The sequence below is a fragment of the Aulonocara stuartgranti genome, assembly GCF_965226115.1.
Source record: "Aulonocara stuartgranti genome assembly, chromosome: 23".
NCBI classification, from domain to species: Eukaryota; Metazoa; Chordata; class Actinopteri; order Cichliformes; family Cichlidae; genus Aulonocara; species Aulonocara stuartgranti.
Genome location: NC_138958.1, coordinates 11,341,431 through 11,363,655, shown reverse-complemented (window position 1 = coordinate 11,363,655; position 22,225 = coordinate 11,341,431). Strand labels below are relative to the sequence as shown.

Below are 22,225 nucleotides of genomic sequence, written 5' to 3'. Positions count from 1 at the left end.
AAATACACAGGAAACTTATTAGGGAACAACATGCAGGTGAAATTAATCAAAGAGGCCAGACAATCACAAAGGCAGGAATAAGACGAAACACAAGAAAGTGAACAGGAAGTAACTATAAAAGAGGAACAAGCAAGCGAATAAAGAGACAAAGAGTCATAATCACATTTGGGAAATGTAATGAGTAAGAAACACGGGGGGCTGGGTCTTACAAAACCCTGCAACAGGAAGAAAAACAGGGCCACAAAAGCCAACATTTTGAGGCTTTGCCATAAAACATAAGGTTGCAATCAACAATACCGCTCAGATTTATGACCTTTGTGTGTTTCTAGAGAAGTTTCCTGTCACGTTTTAAGCTTGGCCCTAATAACAAGCGTTTTGTCTTTGATTTGCAGGAAGTTGTTCGTCTAGTTAATTATGTCTTCAATACACTGAATCACTGACTTTAAAAGGTCGGGGTCTCAGGGGTACACAGATTAATATAACAGTCTGATAATCCATTAGCATGTTTATGGTACGTTAGCACATGTTTTTCCAGTATGTTACTTAGATGTGCACGTTAAGAGATAAAGAAAGATGTCATCGCTTGAGATGAGTTGAAAACCAGAAAAGTGCAGAGCCATAAGTTCTTCCCACTAGTCTGCTTTTGGCTCAGGGTGAAGATAAATCTGGCGACGCTCATCCTCTCTTTGTCTCTCTCATTCCGCACATTCTTTGGCTTCGCCGTCTGTATTTCCGGTGTGACTCCTCGTCTCCGTTTGAATGCCTCGCTTGTTTCTCTTTCACCTCTGGTTCCCTTCATCGCTCCCTGCGGTGCCTTATTTTTGTCTTCTTCTTTGTCCTGCCTTGTCCTCTCTGTTCTCCAGCCTCATTTTGTTTCATTGCAGTTTGTTTCCATCTTTGCCTTAAACCCTCCCTCCTGAGCCTCCGTTCTCACGTCTTATTTTTCATTCCCTTACTTCCACACAACCCCGCTGCTTATTGAATCCTGACTGAAGGAGATCCAAGCAGCATCGGGCTATCACCTGTCATTGATTGTGCACACTCCATAAAGCAGCCTCTCCTCTTTCACTAATATGACAATTAGGCCGGCCCCTGGGAAATCTATGAGATATATTTAAGTAGAACATTCACAAAATACTCTGCTGCATGCTTTATATCCCTTTCCATGTAGCAGCAGCCTCATGTACAAAACCCTGAAGGTCAACCTGGTGTAGCTCGCCCTGAGGCGAAGGAGTACTTCTTGGAACATTAATCCCTCTTTCAAAGTCTCTTTCCATGTGTGTGTCTCCTCTAACACAAGTTACTTCACTGTTAAAGCCTTCACGTTTTTGTTGTCTCCACTGAGTTACATCTGCAGACCTTTATTCACAATGAAAACAAGCTTCTGGCACTGGTAGCGCTAGTGTTAGCTTTAGCGGTAACAAGAGGGCAGCAGCTTGCAAATAGAAAAAGTTGTTCACAAGCAGAGCAGAAGAAAGTGAGCGTTTATATGGAGTAGTGTTCCTGTCCACCTTCAAGTACATCCACTATTCACCCCTTGCTTTTGTTCTCCACTAACTCCTTACAGTAAGTAAAAATCTGGCTTTTCAGCTGCCTGCTGGTATTTGGTGCTAAGCGGCGAGTGTATAAAGTCTCCAGTTTGTTGATGGAAGCAATGAAACTGAAATACCATACAAGCGCGCAGCTAGGTTATACTTTGTGGGTCAGTTACTGAGCGTTTGCCGTGCATCACATGTCAAAGTAATCACATGAGCTATTGCTATTACAGGAAAAATACACACATTACCTGCAAACACCACATTTTTGTCAAAAAGAAAAATTTGCCTCATAAAATGGTAATAATAGGATTTGAGTCGAAATACATCGCATTTGTGTTCCTTCTTCCTCTGCAGGCTTTTCAATGCGACCAGTGTGAAAAAGGATTATATTACAGACTACTGCTTGAGTACTGTTTGATACCCCTGCATAATACTCAAAACCCTCCCTGTTAAATATTTCAATCATAAATACCCAAACCACCACCGCTGTGTTCCCATTAATACCGCTCCATTTCATTACCATTTTCGCTATATCTAGGACACGCATAATCTCGGGTTTCTTTCAACTCTTCATCCAAATTTTTAGCGCGAGTACCTCACAGCTGTGCGATAGAAGCACAATGAGAACATGCACATCATCAAGACTGGGGTTAAGGCAGCGCGGGAGAGAAGCGAGAGCATAACGAGATGGTAAAGGGAAGAAGAAAAGTTGGACCGAGGAGAGGAGGAAGCGAGAGCCATGGCAACGGTAATAAGTGACAAAAGCATTTCAGAGCATATTAGCGTCTTCATTTGATGAGGAGGTGTTCTATTTGCATGCAAAGTACCCAGACCCCTGCAGCAGAGGGTCAGTATCTATCTATAACCAGCATCCAACTCGACACTCCCCGTCTGAGTGTTTCCTCTTCTCTTTCAAGTCTGTGTTCTGGAGTCCTTATCAGATCGGCATTAGTCTTCATTAGGGCTTTGCTTAAGACTGTAGATATCATTGATTGGCTGGTGATTTGTTATATAAGTCGGCCACAGAGGAAATCATTCACCCCGTCCCCACCTTTTTGACAGCTTGAAAATGACCTGCCTAAAAACCCAATCGAATCGGTCTGAGACGGCGTTTGAGTCGCACAGACCAACGACTCTGTGGAAACTCAGCTGTGCTGCTGAGTTGAGAGCACTCGGACTTACTGTAAGCTTGACCAGCTAATGTTTGCGTTTTTCCTCCACAGTTGTCATTTGCTATCTGTGTTAACTATTTGGCACCCAAGAAGGGCTTTTGGGATTGTTCCCACAATCCAGCTCAGTCCCTGTATTTATTTATGTGTCACAACATTGGAACAGTACCCCCGCGGTGCAAGAGCTGACAATTTTCCACTGACAGTGTAGTTTGGGTTTTTTTTGTAATCCAGGGAGTCCACACGATGTGCCAACTGCAATATGACTTCAGTGACATCTACTGCCATTTTAATTTTAAACACGGAGCGCTATAGCACCCTGGGGTTGAATGTTTCGGATTAGTGTCTCCTACAAATGGCAAAATGTATATGTGACTTGTAGTATGCTTGGTTCAATGATAATGGCATAGCACTGTACAGCTTGCATCATGCAGCGATGCTGCTGAATGGACTGGCTGTTGCCATTTGTCATAATTACGGAGATGCTTTGGCTCAGAACCATTTGCATGTGTACACACACACACACACACACACACACACACACACACACACACACACACACACACACACACACACACACACTTACTTGGTTTAATACTGGTGTACCTACTTATTCTGCTGTCCAATGAAATTGTATAGCCCTGGGTGTCTAATTATACTAATCGAATGCATACCGCCTGGCATTTATTCATACATTATTAATAGCAGAAACAATAGAATCTCTGATTGGATATACTGGCTTCCTGACTTCTCATCTTCTCCCTGTTTCTTACTCTTTCCCACTTATCTCCCACTCCATCTCTCTCTCTTTCTCTCTACCCCATGACCTCCTTTCTTCTCCCTCTGACTCTTTTCCCCTTCGTCTCCCGTAATTTGCTTGTGGGTGTTGAGTAATTAGCATTCCTTTCACTTTTATTCTGATGTCAGTGCGGGGAATTTGAGAAATGTCCCATAAAGATTATATGTCCCGATAAGGTTATGTCTGAGACTCCATTAAAGAGATGAGCTGCACAATGGCTGCTTGTATCCTTCGGGAAAAAGAGGGCGTGTGTAGGAGAGAGACTGACGGTGACTACAGACCGAGGCTCGTGCAGCCTTTTCTCTTTCATTAACACAAACATTACAGTGAACTAACTGCTGGTTAGTTTTACCAAAACCTCCACAACCTCGTGTACTGTGCTGTCCACTGAAATGCTGATGATGTTTAGGTTACCACATAGGTACTCGCATGATTGTAGACCAACTTTTAGCAGCAGTAAGTTGCAGCGATGGTTTTCTGTGTGAATTTATCTCTCACATTATTGTGGAGGACATCTGGGAGATGCTTCTTCACAGCGTTGCTTCAGCTCGTTGAGGTTTGCAGCATTCGTTTATGCGCAGGTCCCTGAAGGTCCACCACCAGCGATTCTTTGTCAGCCGTTGTGTTTTTGAGGTTTGCTGCTGTGTGCTGGGATCTTTGTCCTGTTGATGACCCAGTTTAGTCCAAGCTTTAGCCTCGCATTTAACTCTAGAACTCCAGATATACAGAGGAGATCATTCACTTGAGTTTCATTTATATAGATCAGACCATCCCTCCACCACCGTGCTCACAGTCAGTATGAGGTGTTTGGTTTTCTCCAAATGTGCTGCTGTGCATCATGGACAAACAGGTCCACTCTGGTTTGTAGGTCCAAAGGACATCGTTCCAGAAGTCTTGCGTTTTGTACAACTCTAAGCCGTGCTGTCGTGCTTATTTTAGAGCAGGGGTAACAACTCCAGGCCTCAAGGGCTGGTGTCCTGCAGATTTTAGACGGCACGATCTGATATCCTCGTGTCGGTGTTGGTCCCACATCATCATAATAAATGTTGTTCCAGGTTCAACATTGCAAGTGACCAATCACATTGTTGTGATGTCATACTTTTGCGACTTCGGAAAAAAACGCCGTAAAAAAAAATCTACTTAACTTGTGAGAAACCGCCTCTGTCCGCTGATCCAGCAATTTGAATTCTTTGCATTTCAGGATACTGTTCTTTAATAAACGGTAAACATTATACATATTGTCCTTGCAAAATTGGAATTTCATAAATGAATGAAGCCCTTGGCTTGCAAAAGTATTATGTCACAACAATGTGATTGGCAGTGTTGGTCAAGTTACTTGAAAAAAGTAATCAGTAACTAATTACTGATTACTTCCCCCCAAAAGTAATCCCGTTACTTTACTGATTACTTATTTTCAAAGGTAATTAATTACTTAGTTACTTAGTTACTTTTTAAATACACGATTTACAACCTGAATAGGTGATAAAGCGATAGATCTTTCAGCCCAATTCTACTTTTTCCACATAATCCATCATACAAAATGTAATCAAATGGAAAAGTCTCTTCTTTTTTTTTTTTTAACTTGTTTTATTAGTTTTAATCTTTTAACTTTATGCCTGAAGCAAAAATGTAATTATATGCAAAATTCTCTGACTGGAAGAAATTTGTTTTATATTTAAACCTATTTTCTGCACATTCCAGCAAATAAAATATATATATTTTTTGTGTTTACACTCAGTCTTTCAAATAGATGCAAATAAAACACATCAGAAAATAAATAAAATCAAAGACTAGCGGCCCTTTTGCTCTATTTTCACCTGTAAGGCAGGAGTGGGGTATGCGGAGGTTTACCGTGGTGCAGGTGTGCTGCAGCGGTCAGTGGAAGAATCCGCGAGTTTCTCTGTGAGTTTCCCATTACGTGGTAGCGCACTCGGTGCTTGCTTGGAAGTTTAGGGGAGTTTTTTCGCTGTAAAAAGAAGTTTTCTTCCCACACACAACGGACACTAATGTTTTTGTCACTTTTAATGGAATCAAACTCAAAGTAAGGTCAGTACTTCCACGCTTTAAACGCTGCACGCTCATACTCTCTCCCGCACTCGATATATTATCCATTGTTGATCTGCACACAGCTGTTGTCACGAACGTCGCACTTGCTTACGTCACTGTCATGAGACATTCTTGCAAAAAAAATCACGGTTTTAGTAACGCAGTAACGCAGCGTTCCTATGGGAAAGTAACGGTAATCTAATTACCGTTTTTGCAATAGTAATCCCTTACTTTACTCGTTACTTGAAAAAAGTAATCGGATTACAGTAACGCTTTACAAGTAACGCGTTACTGCCCATCTCTGGTGATTGGTCACTTGCAATGTTAAACCTGGAACAACATTTATTATGATGATGTGGCCACAACACCAACACGACGATATCAGATCATCCTTTTAGATCTCACCCGGTCAACGCACGTGAATCAAATAACTAGTTCATTACCAGGCCTCTGGAGAACTTCAAGACATGTTGAGGAGGTAATTTAGCCATTTAAATAAGCTGTGTTGGATCAAGGACACATCTAAAACCTGCAGGACACTGGGCCTTGAGGCCTGGAGTTCCCCCACCCCTGTGTTAGAGAGCAGAGTTTCTCTGGTAACCCTTCCAAATAAGCCACACTTGTTCAGTCTGTTTCTAATTGTACTGATGATGAATGTTAAGTTTAACAGGCTGACTGAGGCCTGTACAGTCTCAGATTGAGTTCTTATTTCTGAGTAGTGCACAGATGTCTCCTTCTAGGAAGACTGCGTTAACACATACAGACCAACAAACTGCAGACGCTGCTTTTATAGAGGTGCTCACACTTAATCAAGTGAATTTGATTAGCAGGGCTTTCTGTATCACATGACTGCAGGTTTTTGGAAATGTAGTATTTTTTTATTTGCTGGTGTTAGTGTATGCATCACATTTGTCATGATTGTGGTTTGAGGAGGTTTGTTTGGCACTGGCAGAGGGGAAGAGGTGATGCTCACGGTCACCTGAACTGAGGCGTGATGACTTTTTTAACAGGGAATGATGCACTCAAGTTACTCTAGTAAAAGTCAGCGATAAAAACATGGAGGTGGAAATGAGCATCACCGATGCCCTTTGATGGAAACAACAGCAGATATAACAACACTGTACAGTCAGCGTTACACCATGCGCGCCTGTGACCACAGGCAAATGTTAAAGCATTTTGCATAAAGAAATCCAGATTCAAATGTCAGGTGTTGTTAGATGTTGCAATTGTGCATCACTGTAAAAGAAAATGCTTTGTGTTTGCAGTGGTGGGGGTGGAGGGGACTGCCTCCCCGCGAGATTTTCAAAGCAAATGACGCCATGAGATAAGTGTGGAGCTGTGGGGCTTTGTAAATTGCCGTGTTTCTGTGGAATTCCTTTGAAAACACAATTTATTGCAAGGCAGGAAATTTACTATAATTACAGATGAGTCAGATCTTAAGACTATAACAACTTTATAAAGTTCTCTCTGGCAGCTCAGTCTCACAAACAGAGATGGGGGGGGGGGGTAGCCAGCTCGTCATACCTTTTGAGGTTTGCGGTTTAAGTTGATATCAATTCTGAGTGCTTTCCTCCTTCAAGGCTAAGTGCTGGAGCCATCGTTTTGCAGATGGATTGTGTAGGCTAACTTCATTTGGGTATCATTTGTATTTCCACATGAATTACGTTCTAGACCTACAAGTCTCGGTGTTGCCCGGTGAAAAATGATTTGCGTCACTGGAAAGCATTTCATTTAAGTAAACCACCACTTCTCTTTCTCTCTGTCTCTCATACTGGATAATACGTGACGCGTATCGAGCCTGTCTCTCTCCCTTTATGCCCACAGAGGGTTTTATCGATCGGTGTATGGGACATACGTTGTCCTCTGTCTTTGACAGGATGTCAACCTCTCTTTTTCCTCTGATGTCTCTTTCCCGTAGGATTTGGATGTGTCATTGTGATGTGATGTTTGATGTGGTGATGCCACAGTGAGAGGTGGCTGACTGGACACTTCTCCTGGAGTGGATGTATTTAGTATTTTAGTATTTATTTATTTATTGTCATTGTGACTTAATCCGTCACCCTGAGCAGATGTTTATCTCCCCTCCCGACAGGACGGAGACGCAGATGCTGTGTGAATACAAAGATGAACTCGAGAGAACTAGCCTGCTAGTGAATGTGTCTACCACACCTCACCCGAGTTCTCCCTTTTTCTATTTCCGCAGACTCTGCAGTTGGGTTGCTATGGCAGCTGTGGCCCCTTCCTACTTCTTCCTGCTGTGTTGGCTGCTGCGAACGGCTAGCTCGGCTTTCCCGGAGGAACCAGGGCCCCTGAACTTCATCCCTACAGAAGGTTTGACCCCTCGCTTTCTCGCTCCTACTCCCTTTTCCTCCGTTGCATTTCTCTCACCCACGACATGATGTGAAGTGTTGGGTTACAGCCAAATGCGCATGGTGATGAATGAGGGGGGAGGCTACGGCGAAGGGTTAAGGTCACGATGGTGGCTGTGGAGATTTCACACAAAACGCGTTGAAGCGTGGGGTCACGCTCGGGAATGAGACTGAAGCCGTGGAAGGGGCTCTCGCATTCGTGACTTTCCCACACATGAGCTCAGACCCTTGAGAGATACGGCCCCTCGAACGCTCAGACTCTGTGGCTCCGTATCGGCTCTGCAGTCTCCGGCTTAGCCCTGATCTAGATTGACTGCAGTTCAATAATATTGACCGGTGGTTTTCCAGCTAAGTCCAGGCCCTTCTTTGTATATCAATAATGAACAGCTGAGCGTAGACGTGTCTGACTACTGGGTGCTGCCTATTGGCTAGGCTGCAGTAGACCCAACAGCTGTGGTTTACAGCAGGTATAAGTGGAAACAGAAGTCAGAGGCCCAATCACAGCGGGTCAGAGTGATGCAGAAACCGGAGCAAAGATAAGACATACAGGATAGGAATGAAGTAGAAGAAGAAAAATATAGAAATGAAAAGAAAAAAGCAGACTGTGCTGAGCACATGAAATAATATCAGATAGAAATATACCAGCTTTCCTTAGAAATCTGTGGTACAGCATGACTGGAAATGTTTTATTGCTTCCATCTTCGGTTCCCTTCCTCTTCCTCGATGTACAGCACTGATCATTTACCTTTCTGATATTTGTTTCTGTCTTTTTGAATTATCCGAATCAGCCGGCAGAACATGCATTGCCAAACTTGTCAACAAAAGGCTGCATGTAAATGAACAATCCATCAAAAGTGAATCTCAATCAGCCAACAAACAAAAACTTGTGAATATAATGACATATGAGGTGCAGATCAGACATCTTTCATTTTCAGATTATTTGTCTACGCTCCCCTCCGTGTCTCGGTACATTTAAAGTAGCGCGTCAGCTGTGCTTTCAAATGCAGATCTCAAATGCTTTCTCCACTTCACCTTGAATACCTGTTACTGAGGCTGAACTGTCAAAACAAACTAACACAAAACCACTTTTATGCTGAGTACTTTTGGCAAAGATGGATGTCCGTTTCAGAGAAGCCATTCTGTTTGATTTTCTGACAGTGGTGAGAAGATACCCCGTGTTTCTGGGCCGACCGCACAAAACGTGGCTGAGACAAGAGCCTCTGCACGTCCAGAGGATCCTGCAGGTCAATCGGACGCTCTACATCGGAGCGAGGTACGCGACCCACACACACATGCAGACACACGTGTAGATGTACCAATCGGGCCTGTACCTGCTGCTAGGTGAATAACTGGTTATGTCTTCATTGTGGCACCTGTTAGTGGGTGGATATATCAGGGAGCAGGTGAACGTTTTGTCCTCACAGTTGATGTTAGAAGCAGGAAGAATGAGCAAGTTTGAAAAAAGGCCAAACTGTGATGGCTATATGACTTGGAGCTTATAAACTGCAGGTCTTGCAGGGTCTTCTCGGTCCGTAGGAGTCAGTATCTTTTAAAAGTGGTTCAATGAAGGAACAGAGGTGAACGGTGCTCCTTGATCACTGTGGATAATGTGCTGAAAGCAAGAATCGTTCAGGAACGATTGAGGAGCACAACGTTGCTTTTGAGGTGTCGACTTGGCTTCTAAATTCCCCAGATCTCAGTCCGATCCATGGAGACTCCACCTCGCAACTTTTGCACACCTTGATGGTCATAATGTTATGCCCGATCAGTGTATATACTAATGTACATTATGTCACTTACCTGGGGTTTTAAAATCTCTTGGACTGCCTGTTATCACCAGAGATGGGCAGTAACGCGTTACTTGTAACGCGTTACTGTAATCCGATTACTTTTGTCAAGTAACGAGTAAAGTAAGGGATTACTATTGCAAAAACGGTAATTAGATTACTGTTACTTTCCCATAGGAACGCTGCGTTACTGCGTTACTAAAACCGTGATTTTTTTTTTGCGAGAATGTCTCATGACAGTGACGTAAGCAAGTGCGACGTTTGTGACAACAGCCGTGTGCAGATCAACAGTGGATAACATATCGAGTGCGGGAGAGAGTATGAGCGTGCAGCGTTCAAAGCGTGGAAGTACTGACCTTTGAGTTTGATTCCATTAAAAGTGACAAAAACATTAGTGTCCGTTGTGCGTGGGAAGAAAACTTCTCTTTACAGCGAAAAACCCCCTAAACTTCCAAGCAAGCACCGAGTGCGCTACCACGTAATGGGAAATTCACAGAGAAACTCGCGGATTCTTCCACTGACCGCCGCGGCACACCTGCACCACGGTAAACCTCCGCATACCCAACTCCTGCTTTACAGGTGAAAATAGAGCAAAAGGACCGCTAGTCTTTGACTTTATTTATTTTCTGATGTGTTTTACTTGCATCTATTTGAAAGAGTGAGTGTAAACACAAAAAAAACTATTTTATTTTATGTGCTGGAATGTGTAGAAAATAGGTTTAAATGTTAAACAAATTTCTTCCAGTCAGAGAATGTTGCATATAATTACATTTTTGCTTCAGGCATAAAGTTTAAAGATTAAAACTAATAAAACAAGTTTTAAAAAGGGACTTTTCCATTTGATTACATTTTGTATGATGGATTATGCAGAAAAAGTCGAATTGGGCTGAAAGAGCTATCGCTTTATCACCTATTCAGGTTGTAAATCGTGTATTTAAAAAGTAACTAAGTAACTAAGTAATTAATTACTTTTAAAAATAAGTAATCAGTAAAGTAACGGGATTACTTTTTGGGGGAAGTAATCAGTAATTAGTTACTGATTACTTTTTTCAAGTAACTTGACCAACACTGGTTATCACTATATGTGTTACCAAGTAACTCACATCGCCAAGCGCCATCGTCGATGTAATGACCAGACACATCACGGAAAGTGAGTGACATTTGGTGACTTCACATGTGTGAAACATACACTCCTGACTCAAAGTGAGCAAGTTTAACTTCAGCTGTGTCCAGACAGGAAGCGAGAAGCAGCAGCCTGGTTAACCCTCCGTATCCCAGTGGCATTCCATTTGCATGAGAATTCCTAAATTTGCCTAAAGAACTACAGAAAAGCGTCCATGTTTTCATTTAGAAAGAAAAAATAGCTCTTTCAGTTTTCATCATGTCTTTCTCATTATCTCTTTCTCATCCTCTTCATCTTCCTCCTCCACCACTGCTCTCATCTTCCTCATCTCCACCTCATCCTCTTCCTCCTCACCTGAAGCGTCATCTCCAGAGCCGAAGTCAGAGATTTAACCTAAGGCAACATGCAGATTAGACACATGACCTTCCGGCTTCTATACCACAGACAAAGAATTGGCTATAACAACAATAGCTGGTTCTAAGCTCATGTTATTCCAGCTAATGTTGGACTGGAGTTTCCTAAAAATCATACGTTCCCTCTGATAAACAGTTTCACTGCTTTAAGAGTTTGTTAGATCCAAAGTTAGATCCGTGTCTAACTTTCATGACAAGGACGGATTTCGCGTCACCGACTCATCGACCCAATTTGTACTCCTGGAGAGGTGGATGCTTCACCGCCTCCTACTGATGCTGGCGAGAGCATTTGAGCTGACCTGGGCACCATAAAATATTTAACGTACACATATCAGTTTTTATTCCCAATTTATTGTTAAATAAATTATACACAATATATTTTGTACAATATATTTAAATTCATAACCAGTAGAAGAAACTCAACCACTATGAGGTGCAGAGTTTCCACAACTTCAAGGAGGTAGATACGAACAAGCAGCTGGCAATACCAAACAGCTGAAGCAACCACCAGTGAGAGCGCAGGGCAGTGCTGGACACGTGACAGCGTGGTGAATGGAACAGATGGTTAGCTAAACAACCGGCACCTGAAATGTCTGCGAGCACCCAGAAGCCACAAGCGAATCGCTCCCCATGTGGATACTCCTTAGTGCTAACGTCAGGATTCATCTCAGAGGAAATGTGCAAGTACAGCTGAGGCTGAAGTACTCCCAGATGTTACATCAACACACGCAAAAAAGTCAATAGTTTTTGACCCGTGAAACATGGCACCACAAAGCCCAGGATGTGTAGCCTGTGGGACCTGCTTGGACCATTAGCCTTTTTTTAATAAACTTTGTCTCTTGAGAGACTTAAAGAGACTCTGTGGATCCTGAGCGATCAGCCAAAAGTATCAGGAAACTAGCTTTTAGTAGCCTCGAGTCCACTCGCACAGCATAGGAACATAAATACTGAAGAACTGGTGACATTTGGAGAATGACGGCAGAACATGACCAGTAAAACATTAGCTAAAGAGATGTGAGAACTGATGTTTTTAGAACACTTGTAAAATTTTCTATATCGATTATTTTATTTACTTCTTTCCAGAATATGACATTTTCTTCATTATAACCATTAATGCCAACCTCACACTGGTCAAAAAACACTTACATTACCATTCCCTATTAAATCGATTAGCTTGTTTATGTACTGGTTTCACACGAGCCAATTAAACAGTAAATACACTGACATTCACAGTATATTATACTTTCATTTTGTATATTTAGAGCACTCTAAGACACACACGCATTTGTACAGCACTTTATGTTATGTTTTCACACTTTTATCCATCACACACACTTGACCATGGACTGGAAGAGTGGATGACCTGCTCCACGTCCACAGCCACCGCCACCCCCGATGTGTAATTATTAAACAGCATATGTAATTTTCAGTCATCGGTTCCTCCTGAAATGTCTCGCCTTTCAAATGCAACACATAAAACAACACTGTCAAACACGCTGCACCTGATTCTGCGATACTGTTATAATGACAGCTTGGACACACACACGAAGTTAGTAAGGAGTAATTGAGATTAGCTTGCTCGCAGGGTAACAAGCGTCTCCCCTCAGGTTTTAGCATGTATTATTAATCTTCCAAAAGAAGTTTATTGACAAATAAATTAATAGTTACAAGGCAGACCTCTGAGTTAGTAGGAACCTGGCAGACTGGCACAGCTGCTTCGTGTTACTCTGACATCTGTTAGAAGAAAACATGTGTGACAGCAACACAATGCCACCACGGTAGCAGTTCTCCTTCTCAAACAGGAACTTTAGAACTGAGCACATGGAAACGTTATGTAGGCCTGAGCGGAATAGCCTTGCAGCCATGTTGAAAAGATAACCACGAGCCACGGCGTGCTGCGTGCCATCTGTAAACATTAAGACAGAAAGATTGAATGCATGTTATCGTTTTATTACTAGCGTGTTCCTTTAGCTGTCGCTCTCTTCTGTGGAGTAGCTGCATGTGAGGGCTGATATTTGACCTGACAAATATCAAGTTGAGTGATTTCTAGTTTGTTTTCCGTGTGATGATGGTCCCCATATGCCTGTCAGTCTGCTGAAGGCAGTGATCCTGAACAGATAGTAGCCCCGGTGGTCAGAAAGGCCGGAAGCCCAGTCTCCTCACCTGCGCCACTGCTGTGCAACATCTGGTTCTCCACCGACGCCATTCAGGAGCCGACCTGAAGCAACCGTGCTAAAAAAAAGAGCATGCACGTTAAGATTTACTGTCCATGTTGTCCAGAAAGTAACACAGTTTGAAACATCCCGAAAGAAGGAGACAGTTAGTTTCTACATATGGTGCTGATTATTTGCTGTAGTGGAAGGAAGATTGAAGCGGTTTCCAATAAGAGACGCCGCTGTCCTCCAGGAAATGACCCAGTCTCCTGCCTCCAGCAGGCCTAACTTCACTGCTGAGACTCGGTAGTAAATATATCAAACTATGTAGCTTGGTTCCAGCCATTCTGTCTGCACCGGGAGGATCTATAAGCACACATATGCACACGGTCGGGCAATAAAACTTCCCTCAGACAACTATAGCTACTGCAGTCTGAAGGTCTGCTTTATAACAAGCGGCCATGAAACACTTAAAAAATTAATTTGAATTTACAGCTGTAGAAATTGTTCCTGAACAGGAGGAGAAATCTGATCTGAATGTCAACCAACCGGATGATGAGAAAATACTAAGCTTACAGGCGGGGCAGCGGGGGAGGCAAGCAGAGAGAAAGTTTCGAGACTATATTTCTATCTTTTTGTAAGTGGCTAATAGTGTTTGTGGCTTCCTGGTGGTAAACGATCAGCCTGGAAAGAAATAGATCCATGTGCAAACGCATTTGTGAACCAGAGACGGCCCAGCAGGGTGACTGAGTTTTAAAATGTACACTGTATGAATAAGTACCTGTGGTGGCAGGTATGACTGCCAAAAGCTTCGACAGAGTGCGTGGCCTGATAAGACGCCTCACTCATCCCCAAATCCTGTCGCCATTAGCATAGTTGCTCCTCTGACTGCAAGCACTGCTAAATCCCTGCCCCAGACGCCCGCTGAGAGCTGCTACCTCTCCGTGTCCTCTTCCCATCCCCGCTAAATGAAAGTAAACTCTGTATTTGACTGGTGCCAAGTGGAGTAAGAGTCTTGCTGCGTTAAGCCCCATTTCATTGCTGTTAAGACGAGCAGCTGTGGATCCTGTGGTCCTCAGCCCCGAGTCAGATCCAACAGGCAAATCCACACAAACATAAACCAATTGGAGAGTTTACCAATTGACAGCATGACTGAAGGAATGACTCAAACTCTTGAATAACTGTTCCACTTGTAAGATGTTTGTGCCGTCAGTCTGTGTGCGTGTAGGCGTGTATGTGTGTGTGCGCGCATGTTTTATCTGCACATTCTGCATTACCTGGAGTGGGAAGTGATAACTTGCTGCCAGTCTGGATGTTTTTTACTGTGTTAGCCCGCTAATGTGACTCTTGAAGGTCAGTTGGCTTGTGGCAGTCAGACAGGGAGACACTCTACTGAGGCCGGAAGGGAAAGTTTAGTATGTAAAGCAAGCAAGCAATTTATTTATGTAGCACTTTCAGACCAATTCAGGCTGGAAACAAAGTGCTGTACACTTGACATGGCAAAAAAAACGGTACATTAAATTAAGTTTAAAATAAATAAATAAATAAAATTAAATAATAATAATTAAAATTAAATAAAAACAATAAAATAAGTGCATTAGATTAAATTATAGCAGGAAAATCACGATCAGACTGTGAAAAGCCAAGGAGTAAAAATGGGTTTTAAGTAGTGCTGTCAGCGTTAATCTCGTTAAAATGACGTTAACGGCATAACTGCTCGTTAACCCATTGACGCCATGCAGCCCCACGCACGGGGCGATCCGCGATAACTCGCTAACAGAGATTTACCGCGTTAATGAGGTTATGGCTTTAACGTAATCTTAACGAGATTAACGCTGACAGCACTAGTTTTAAAAATGGACAATGAAGGGGCCTCACTAATGTGCAGAGGCAGGTTATTCCAGAGGTTAGGAGCAGCCATAGAGAAGGCCCTGTCCCCTCGGAGCTTCCTCTTGGACCCTGGTACCTCCAGGAGCAGCTCGTCAGCTGACCTGAGAACCCGGGGTAGGGCTGTGCGATATGACCAAAATCTCATATCCCGATATAAGAATTCTATCGTCCCGATAACGATATAAATCACAGAAATGTAACATTTTCTGTAAATTCTGTGAATCTCGGGCAGCTCGTCTTGCGGGAAGTGTTTCCAGCTGTGCGTCACGTAGCTGGAGTCGAGTGTTTTAACCGATGCATGAAACGATACATTTTTAGACATAAGTTGTAACGGCCGCCGTTTTCTTTGTGAGTATTTATTACACGGCGTGCTGCGGGGAAAAGCCTGTTCTAACATTTGAGTCTAAGGTTTATTTTTTGGCACCTGGCGGCTCTTTTTTAATTCTCATCCGTAAATAATCTGCTCTTTCACGTGATTCAGTTTATTTTGAAAAGTCTCAACAGGATCTTGAGCTTTATTGTGAAAGGTTTATGTGGAACATAAACAAGCGGACACGCGATGGTGTGACCGTCGTTGTTGCTAACCATAACGCATAAAAACAGGCGCTTGTCCGTCTGTAGTGTGGTTATATAAAATATAAGAGAAAGAGAGAACTTTAAGAAATTAATATAGCCACTACAGTGACCATCAAAAAGATGAAAAAATTATTGCCGTAAACAGTTTATTTTGCGACACCACGAAACAAAGATAGCGTAAAATGAAATGATAGACGTTTTTATATCGTCATCCGGTATATATCGTTATATCGAACAGCCCTACCCGGGGGTGAGTAAGGATGGCAAGACCGTTAAGCATTTAAAAACAAACTTTGGAATTTTAACATGAGCTCTAAGACATACAAGCCAGGTTTGGAGTAATGCGCTCTCTTTTGCAAGTTCTGGTAAACAAGGCTGAGAGTGCAACTCTCAGGATCACCTCACCGCGTTACCAAAAACATGAAAAATGAATGAAAATAACAGGAACTGCTTTTCAGCTTCCAGCAGTGATCGTTTTGCTGTACGGTGGAACAGCGACGCCCGTCTCTCTCCATCACACTCAAAAGACTTAAGTACACTTCAAGCCACAGTTCTGTTCCTTTGGACTGTAGTGTTGCTTTTCCATTGAACGTTGTTTTGGACATATCTTTCTCTGCCTTATGCTGAATAAAATATATCTGTCGATGCCACTCACCCTAAGAGGCATTCAAACACCTCATCAGCAACCAGATATCAAATAAATGCCCAAACCTTGTTTTGAGCAGTTCTATTTGAGAACTGTTTCCTTTCTGCCAAACTGCATCTGCAGATTGTATCACTTTAGAGAAGAAGGCGCACAACTACCCATGACCCATGACCAGAGGCTCATGCTTAAGACTGAGGGTGTCGGTCATAGCAGAGCCATAATGTTATCTGCATGCTTATTTTGGCCGCTGAATATCCAAATGTCCTAAATTTAATGTCTGAAGAAGGCCTTTGATCAAACTGTTGCTCTCTCAGTAAAATGCTGATGGCGTGCAGGATGTGGTCTGCAGATACCTGATGTCCCCTCTCTCGCATACTTACACCGGACTCCTCTCAGTCATTAATGTCGGTGTCAGTTCCTCCATTTTTGTTCCTTCACTGCTGTAACTTCTGCTGCACGCTGGATTTTCACTCAGAAAAGCAGCACAATACTGCAGCTATGGCAAGAAAAAACATCGTTGTCCTTTATTTATCCAAGTAAAAGTCTCACTGAGATTCAAATCTCTTTTCTAAGAGAGACCTGGCCAAGAGGGCAATTTGAGAGGTCTCGACCTTCAGCCTGCTGGTGTTTGTAGAAAGTTCATGAGCTGGTTGAGTAAGAAAATAGTTTCGATTGAGCCTGTGTTGACTTTGAATTACCAGGTCAAAAGGTTTGGAGGCATTTCTAAAATAATAACTCCGGCACGTGGGTATCGTACACGTAGATGAGGCTACAAAGAGACACTTGTTGATTGTGCTCTCAGGACAACCTATGAGGTGATTTGAAGGCTTAACACACATCTTGCAATATAAACGTGAACTCTTTTCACACCCTTAACTCCAACCTTATGTCACAAGCAGCACACAGAAACTGGCTAACGCGCATGTAAACAAAGAAAAGCATTCAAGCTTTGCGTCATTCGAACAACCTGAAGTGCAGAAGGAAAGAGAAGCAGCAGTGTAAATAATTCCTCATGGTCTGCACTACGAGAGACAACAGTGCTGGCTGCCAGCCCCACCGACTCGGAGGCCTTTTGCTGTATTCATCATGCCGAGACGATGCTGAAGCAGCCTGGATGAGATTACGTCTCACTCTCTCGCCCTCTCCGCTGATTTGAGGATGCTTAAACTTTGACCTGTTAAGCAGGGGTACACCAAGCCATTGTTTGGTGATTTTGCACTTCTTCACCACTTAACAATTCTCCCGCTCTGATGTGCTGAAAGGGCTGTAATATTCCGACACAGCAACAGGAAGTGAAGATAAATTATTCAGAAGAGGGGTGACCTGCTGGCTCTTGGCCTACCTGGGCTCTTATCAAGCATGCATTCTCACAGCCGCCTCTCTCGTTAAAATTAGATGCAAACACACACAGATACACACTCTCCAGCTCACATGAGCAAGCACTTGTGCGCCTCGCCTTCTGTGAAAGAAATTAGGAGAGTTCGTGCAGCACAGATGGAAGGTAGAGCTGGGTCAGAGATGGATCGATACTGCGGGACTAACATGGCTGTGGCAGATTTACAGATTAGCCACTTCAGAAGAAACCCATGCTTCAGATCCGTCCTGGCCCTCATCAATATGCAAACGTCAGCTGTTAGCTTCTTAGCCTAACTCTGGTTTAGGAGGCATTTTTCAAGGTTACTGCAAACAGCAGACTAAGAGTGCAAAAAAAGAAGTGTTTGGGAAGTCATGAATACATGCATGGTGTTAGGGTTTTGGACCACGTGTGGACAGCGTGTTGGGGCGTGAAAGCATCAGTGTAACAACTTGATTAAATCATCCATTAATTCAATTTTAGGACTAGAAACGACTGATAAGCCAAATTTGGGGCCATTTTTCTGTATATATTGGGACAAACGGAAGACACTGTAAAGCTCTTCCTTAATCTCTGTTGCTCTTATGAACTTTAAATGAATAAACAGCATTTCTGTGTGTGTTTGCGTCACATAGCTGCGTGTGCTGTGGCTAAATTATACACAAAGCAAACACAGGTTACAAATGCAGATGATGTACTCGAGCTAGCAAAAGAATCCACGTTAGGAAGGAGCCGATGTTGCCTTGCTGTTAGCTCTGGATGGAGCTGTGCTGTCTAACTCCCTCTCTGTGTCTCCCTCTCCAGGGATGACCTTTTTCGTGTGGAGCTGGACACCACTGCAGGAGATGAGATGTTTTACAACAAGGTAAGCACCTTCTTAGCAGACACGCATGGCAGTTACAGCCTTTTAGGTGCGCACGTCACTTGTCTCCAAGCTGGAAAATGTCATTTTCCACGAGAGAAATGCCAGGGTAAGCCGCAGCATTTATCCGTGTTTCATTTCATTTATAGAAAAGAACGTGGGAGTCAAACAAGAACGACATCCGGATCTGCAGGATGAAGGGCAAACATGAGGTGAGGCGGCGTCTGTCTGTCTTAATCATGCTGCAGAGTCTAAACATCCAACAGATTCAGACTAACTTTAGTCATGTTTGTGTCTTTATTTGCATCCAGTAATTCTCCTTTTAGCTCTGATTTTGTCTCCACTCCCTCCTGGGCAAAGTATCCGGCTCTTGAGCCGATAAATGCTCCGCCGTGTTTTCCAGCTCGACACTGAGCCTGCAGACCTGAGTACTGTGTGTTTGGGGAGGTTTATTCGCTAAAAGCTGCTCGCTGTGCCAGAGAACAGCATCGACCAGAAAAGTGACACTCGGCCGAAACAGTGGACAAGAAAATCAAAAGTACCCACTTAAAGACACAATAAATCTCAGTGGAGCAGCAGAATCAGGTGGCTCGGTCATTTTTAGAAGACTCTGTCACGTATAAATCATGTTGATATGATTTGATCACAGCAGCTGAAACGGCTCAATCGCTTTTCCAAACAACAGTAGCTCGTAATCCATAAAATCCGTAAAGGGATGATATTAAAAATGTATTTTATTGCTCTGTATGAACTATAAATGGTTGTAGCTGAAGGAGACTTTGGACATGCCTGGTTGGTGGATAGAAACTTGATTTTATTTTGCATTTTCTCTGTTTTTCACCACTTTTTTTCATATTCTCTGAACTGTTTGTCGTTTCATTTCGTCATTTGCATTTGCGGTAAATTGGAGTGAGTGGTGTCTCTCTGCAGCTTGAGTTGTTTTGCAGCACATGTGAGCTGCACAGTGGCACAAAGTCAGTAAAAAGCTGTTTAAATCAATCAGCTTCCTTTGAAAAATCCTTCAGCAAGGCTTCAGTTACACTGTCTCTGCACACATGTGCACACATGGGCACACGCTTTGCTCTCCTAAATTATGCCACGTTTTACCTTTTTTGCCTGGAGCCTTGGTTTCTCTGTGCCAGTCATCTGATTGTCAGCCCTGCTGGCGCAGCCTTAAGAAAGAGGGCTGTGACCACATATTATTGTCCCTGCTCATCCAAGCCGTCACTCACGAGCAAACGTGCTCATCGATTGGAAGAGCACGCAACGTTAAACTCATCCCACCATCGTGAGTTAGGCCTGCAATCTGTGCCCTCGGAAAATGCAGGTGGGCGTCAGGAAGCCGAGGCGGTGAGGAGGGATGGGGTAAAATGTCCCTGCAGCCGGCGGCAGCCCACGCCTGAATACCTCTTATATCTCCGGCACACACACTCAGTCCTTGCTGCTGCTGTCTGCCGAACACACAAACATCACGTATTCAGTGTCTGCGTGTGTGGGTGTATGCAGCTGTGATGGTTGTGGTTGACAGGGGAAACATGGGCTCTGTCCCCTCCAGGCACACAAAAAATGACTTATTTAACACAGTGAGAGAACACCTGACATTAAATCTGTGTGAGACATCGCCAGACAGAAGCACAACGGAGAATAGTGGGACAGAGACAAAAAGCTCGGCACAGAGAAAGGAGGGGGCGAGTGTGGGTCCCTGTTGGCCGGCCCTGCGGAGAGCCGTGGGGCTGACTGAGATATGAAAGGTCTTCTTGCCCCTAATGACTGTGCTGCCTGGTAATGCTGTGAGTCACACGGCAATGTGAGGAAGATAAGAACACTGCCAGGTCCTCTCAGTCAGCTCTCTGGGCTCAGATGCATTTGAAAAGACGTGCGTGTGTGCGCGCGTTTGTGTGTCTGTGTGATTGCATCCAATCATGCACTCACTCCCTGACGGTACATCTTATATTTGCTGTTAAAATATGACTTGAACGCAGTTATTTTTGTTTCAGTAATTACACTGAAAACAGTACAATGAACATTTTTAATTAACCTCTGACAGTATTAACAAAGATGCAACATTTTGAAGGTTTTTCTTTTTGAACATATTACATATTCTGTTTCTGTTTTCTGCCAGAATAAGTACAATTATTATAATCACTCGTATTTAAAATGCATGTTTTAAAAATTCTGTAATTTTTTTAACCATGCAGAGGCTGCTTTACTGCCTAAGTAATGATATGAAGACATAGCAAAACCACTAACCAAACACGAAATAATTTGTGGCAAACCAAGAGCTTGATAAAGAGAATAGCAGCAGTATTTTTACAGTAAATGCAAACATCCATCCATAATATTTTCTTCCACTTATCTAGATCAGTGTCTTAGGGTGTCAGAGCCCATCGCAGCTGTCATAGAGAGAGAGGCCGAGTGTATCCCGTACAGGTCACCAGGGCTAACACCTGCAGCCAAATTAGAATCACCAGTTTACCTAACTCCATGCATGTCTGTGGGAGTACCTGGAGAAAAGCCTTGCAGACACAGGAGAACATGCAAACTCCTGATAGAAAAGCCCCAGACTGGATTTGAACCAAGGAGGTGACGGTGCTAACCACTGCACCTGCATGGCGTCCACCTGAGAGATCATTTATTGATAAAGTATCTCCATGTGAATTAGCATCGTTAAATACTGTGAAGTCCTGTACACACTGTGTGAGTTTGGGCTGTCCCAGACAGAAGACGACCAAGAATCATGATGACATCTTCAGCATCACAGTGAAAGCGGTTCAGATCGGACAGATTTGATGGTCTTTGCAACCAAAATTCCCACCGTGTCACCGTGTTTGACTCTGTGTCTGTCGCTTTGACGCAGAAAAAGGAAAGTCTAGTTGTGTTGGGGTAGCAAAAGCTGTTTTACCGTTGTGTCCTTCAGCTGCTGAAACCACGCCGGTCGAGGAGGAGGAACGTGGAAGCAAATAGTGCAGGAGTAACGGCGGTGTGTTGTAGCCCATCATTTACAGCATTAAACCTGATGTCCTACCACAGTATATCGATGCCTTTGGATTGCAATAAAACTAATATTTACTGCTGAACTTGCACAGTGGTCACATGAACATGAATTCTTTTAGAAACTATTCTCACAGAGTCCACATCCTACGTCAGGGGTGGGCAATTCCTAACCTGCATGTCAAAATACGGAGAAATAAACAGATCTTTACATGTAAACGTGCAGAATGGAGTCCCTGTAAAGAGCCAAAGTGGGAACACGTTTTCTGGAGTGCATTTGATAAAATAGATAAATGGACACACAGAACAGGAAGTCTTTCCCAGGAAGTCCTCCAGCCACAGCGGAAACCCAAATTATTGGCTCACAGTCATCAGACTATAGCTGCTGGACTATTAAACTTGAGTAAATAATTACAGCTGGTGTGCAATTGTGTGTTTTCTGCTTCATTCATTATGACTTTATTGAGCTGAAGGGCTGCTTGGAAAATTTGGGGATTTTTAGATTCTGC

The 22,225-nt window shown here is 43.2% G+C and overlaps 1 protein-coding gene across 6 annotated transcripts in view; it reads left to right on the top strand.

The window, feature by feature from the left end:
- sema6bb (sema domain, transmembrane domain (TM), and cytoplasmic domain, (semaphorin) 6Bb) overlaps window positions 1–22,225 on the top strand; it is a 136,557-nt gene that overhangs the window by 51,717 nt on the left and 62,615 nt on the right. For all 6 annotated transcript variants that reach the window (XM_082523143.1, XM_082523147.1, XM_082523146.1 and 3 more), the window contains exons 2-5: window positions 7,756–7,883; window positions 9,080–9,194; window positions 18,668–18,728; window positions 18,875–18,937. In XM_082523143.1, the coding sequence (XP_082379269.1) occupies window positions 7,775–7,883; window positions 9,080–9,194; window positions 18,668–18,728; window positions 18,875–18,937 (348 nt within the window). In that variant the 5' untranslated portion in view covers window positions 7,756–7,774. The remainder of the gene's footprint in view (window positions 1–7,755; window positions 7,884–9,079; window positions 9,195–18,667; window positions 18,729–18,874; window positions 18,938–22,225) is intronic.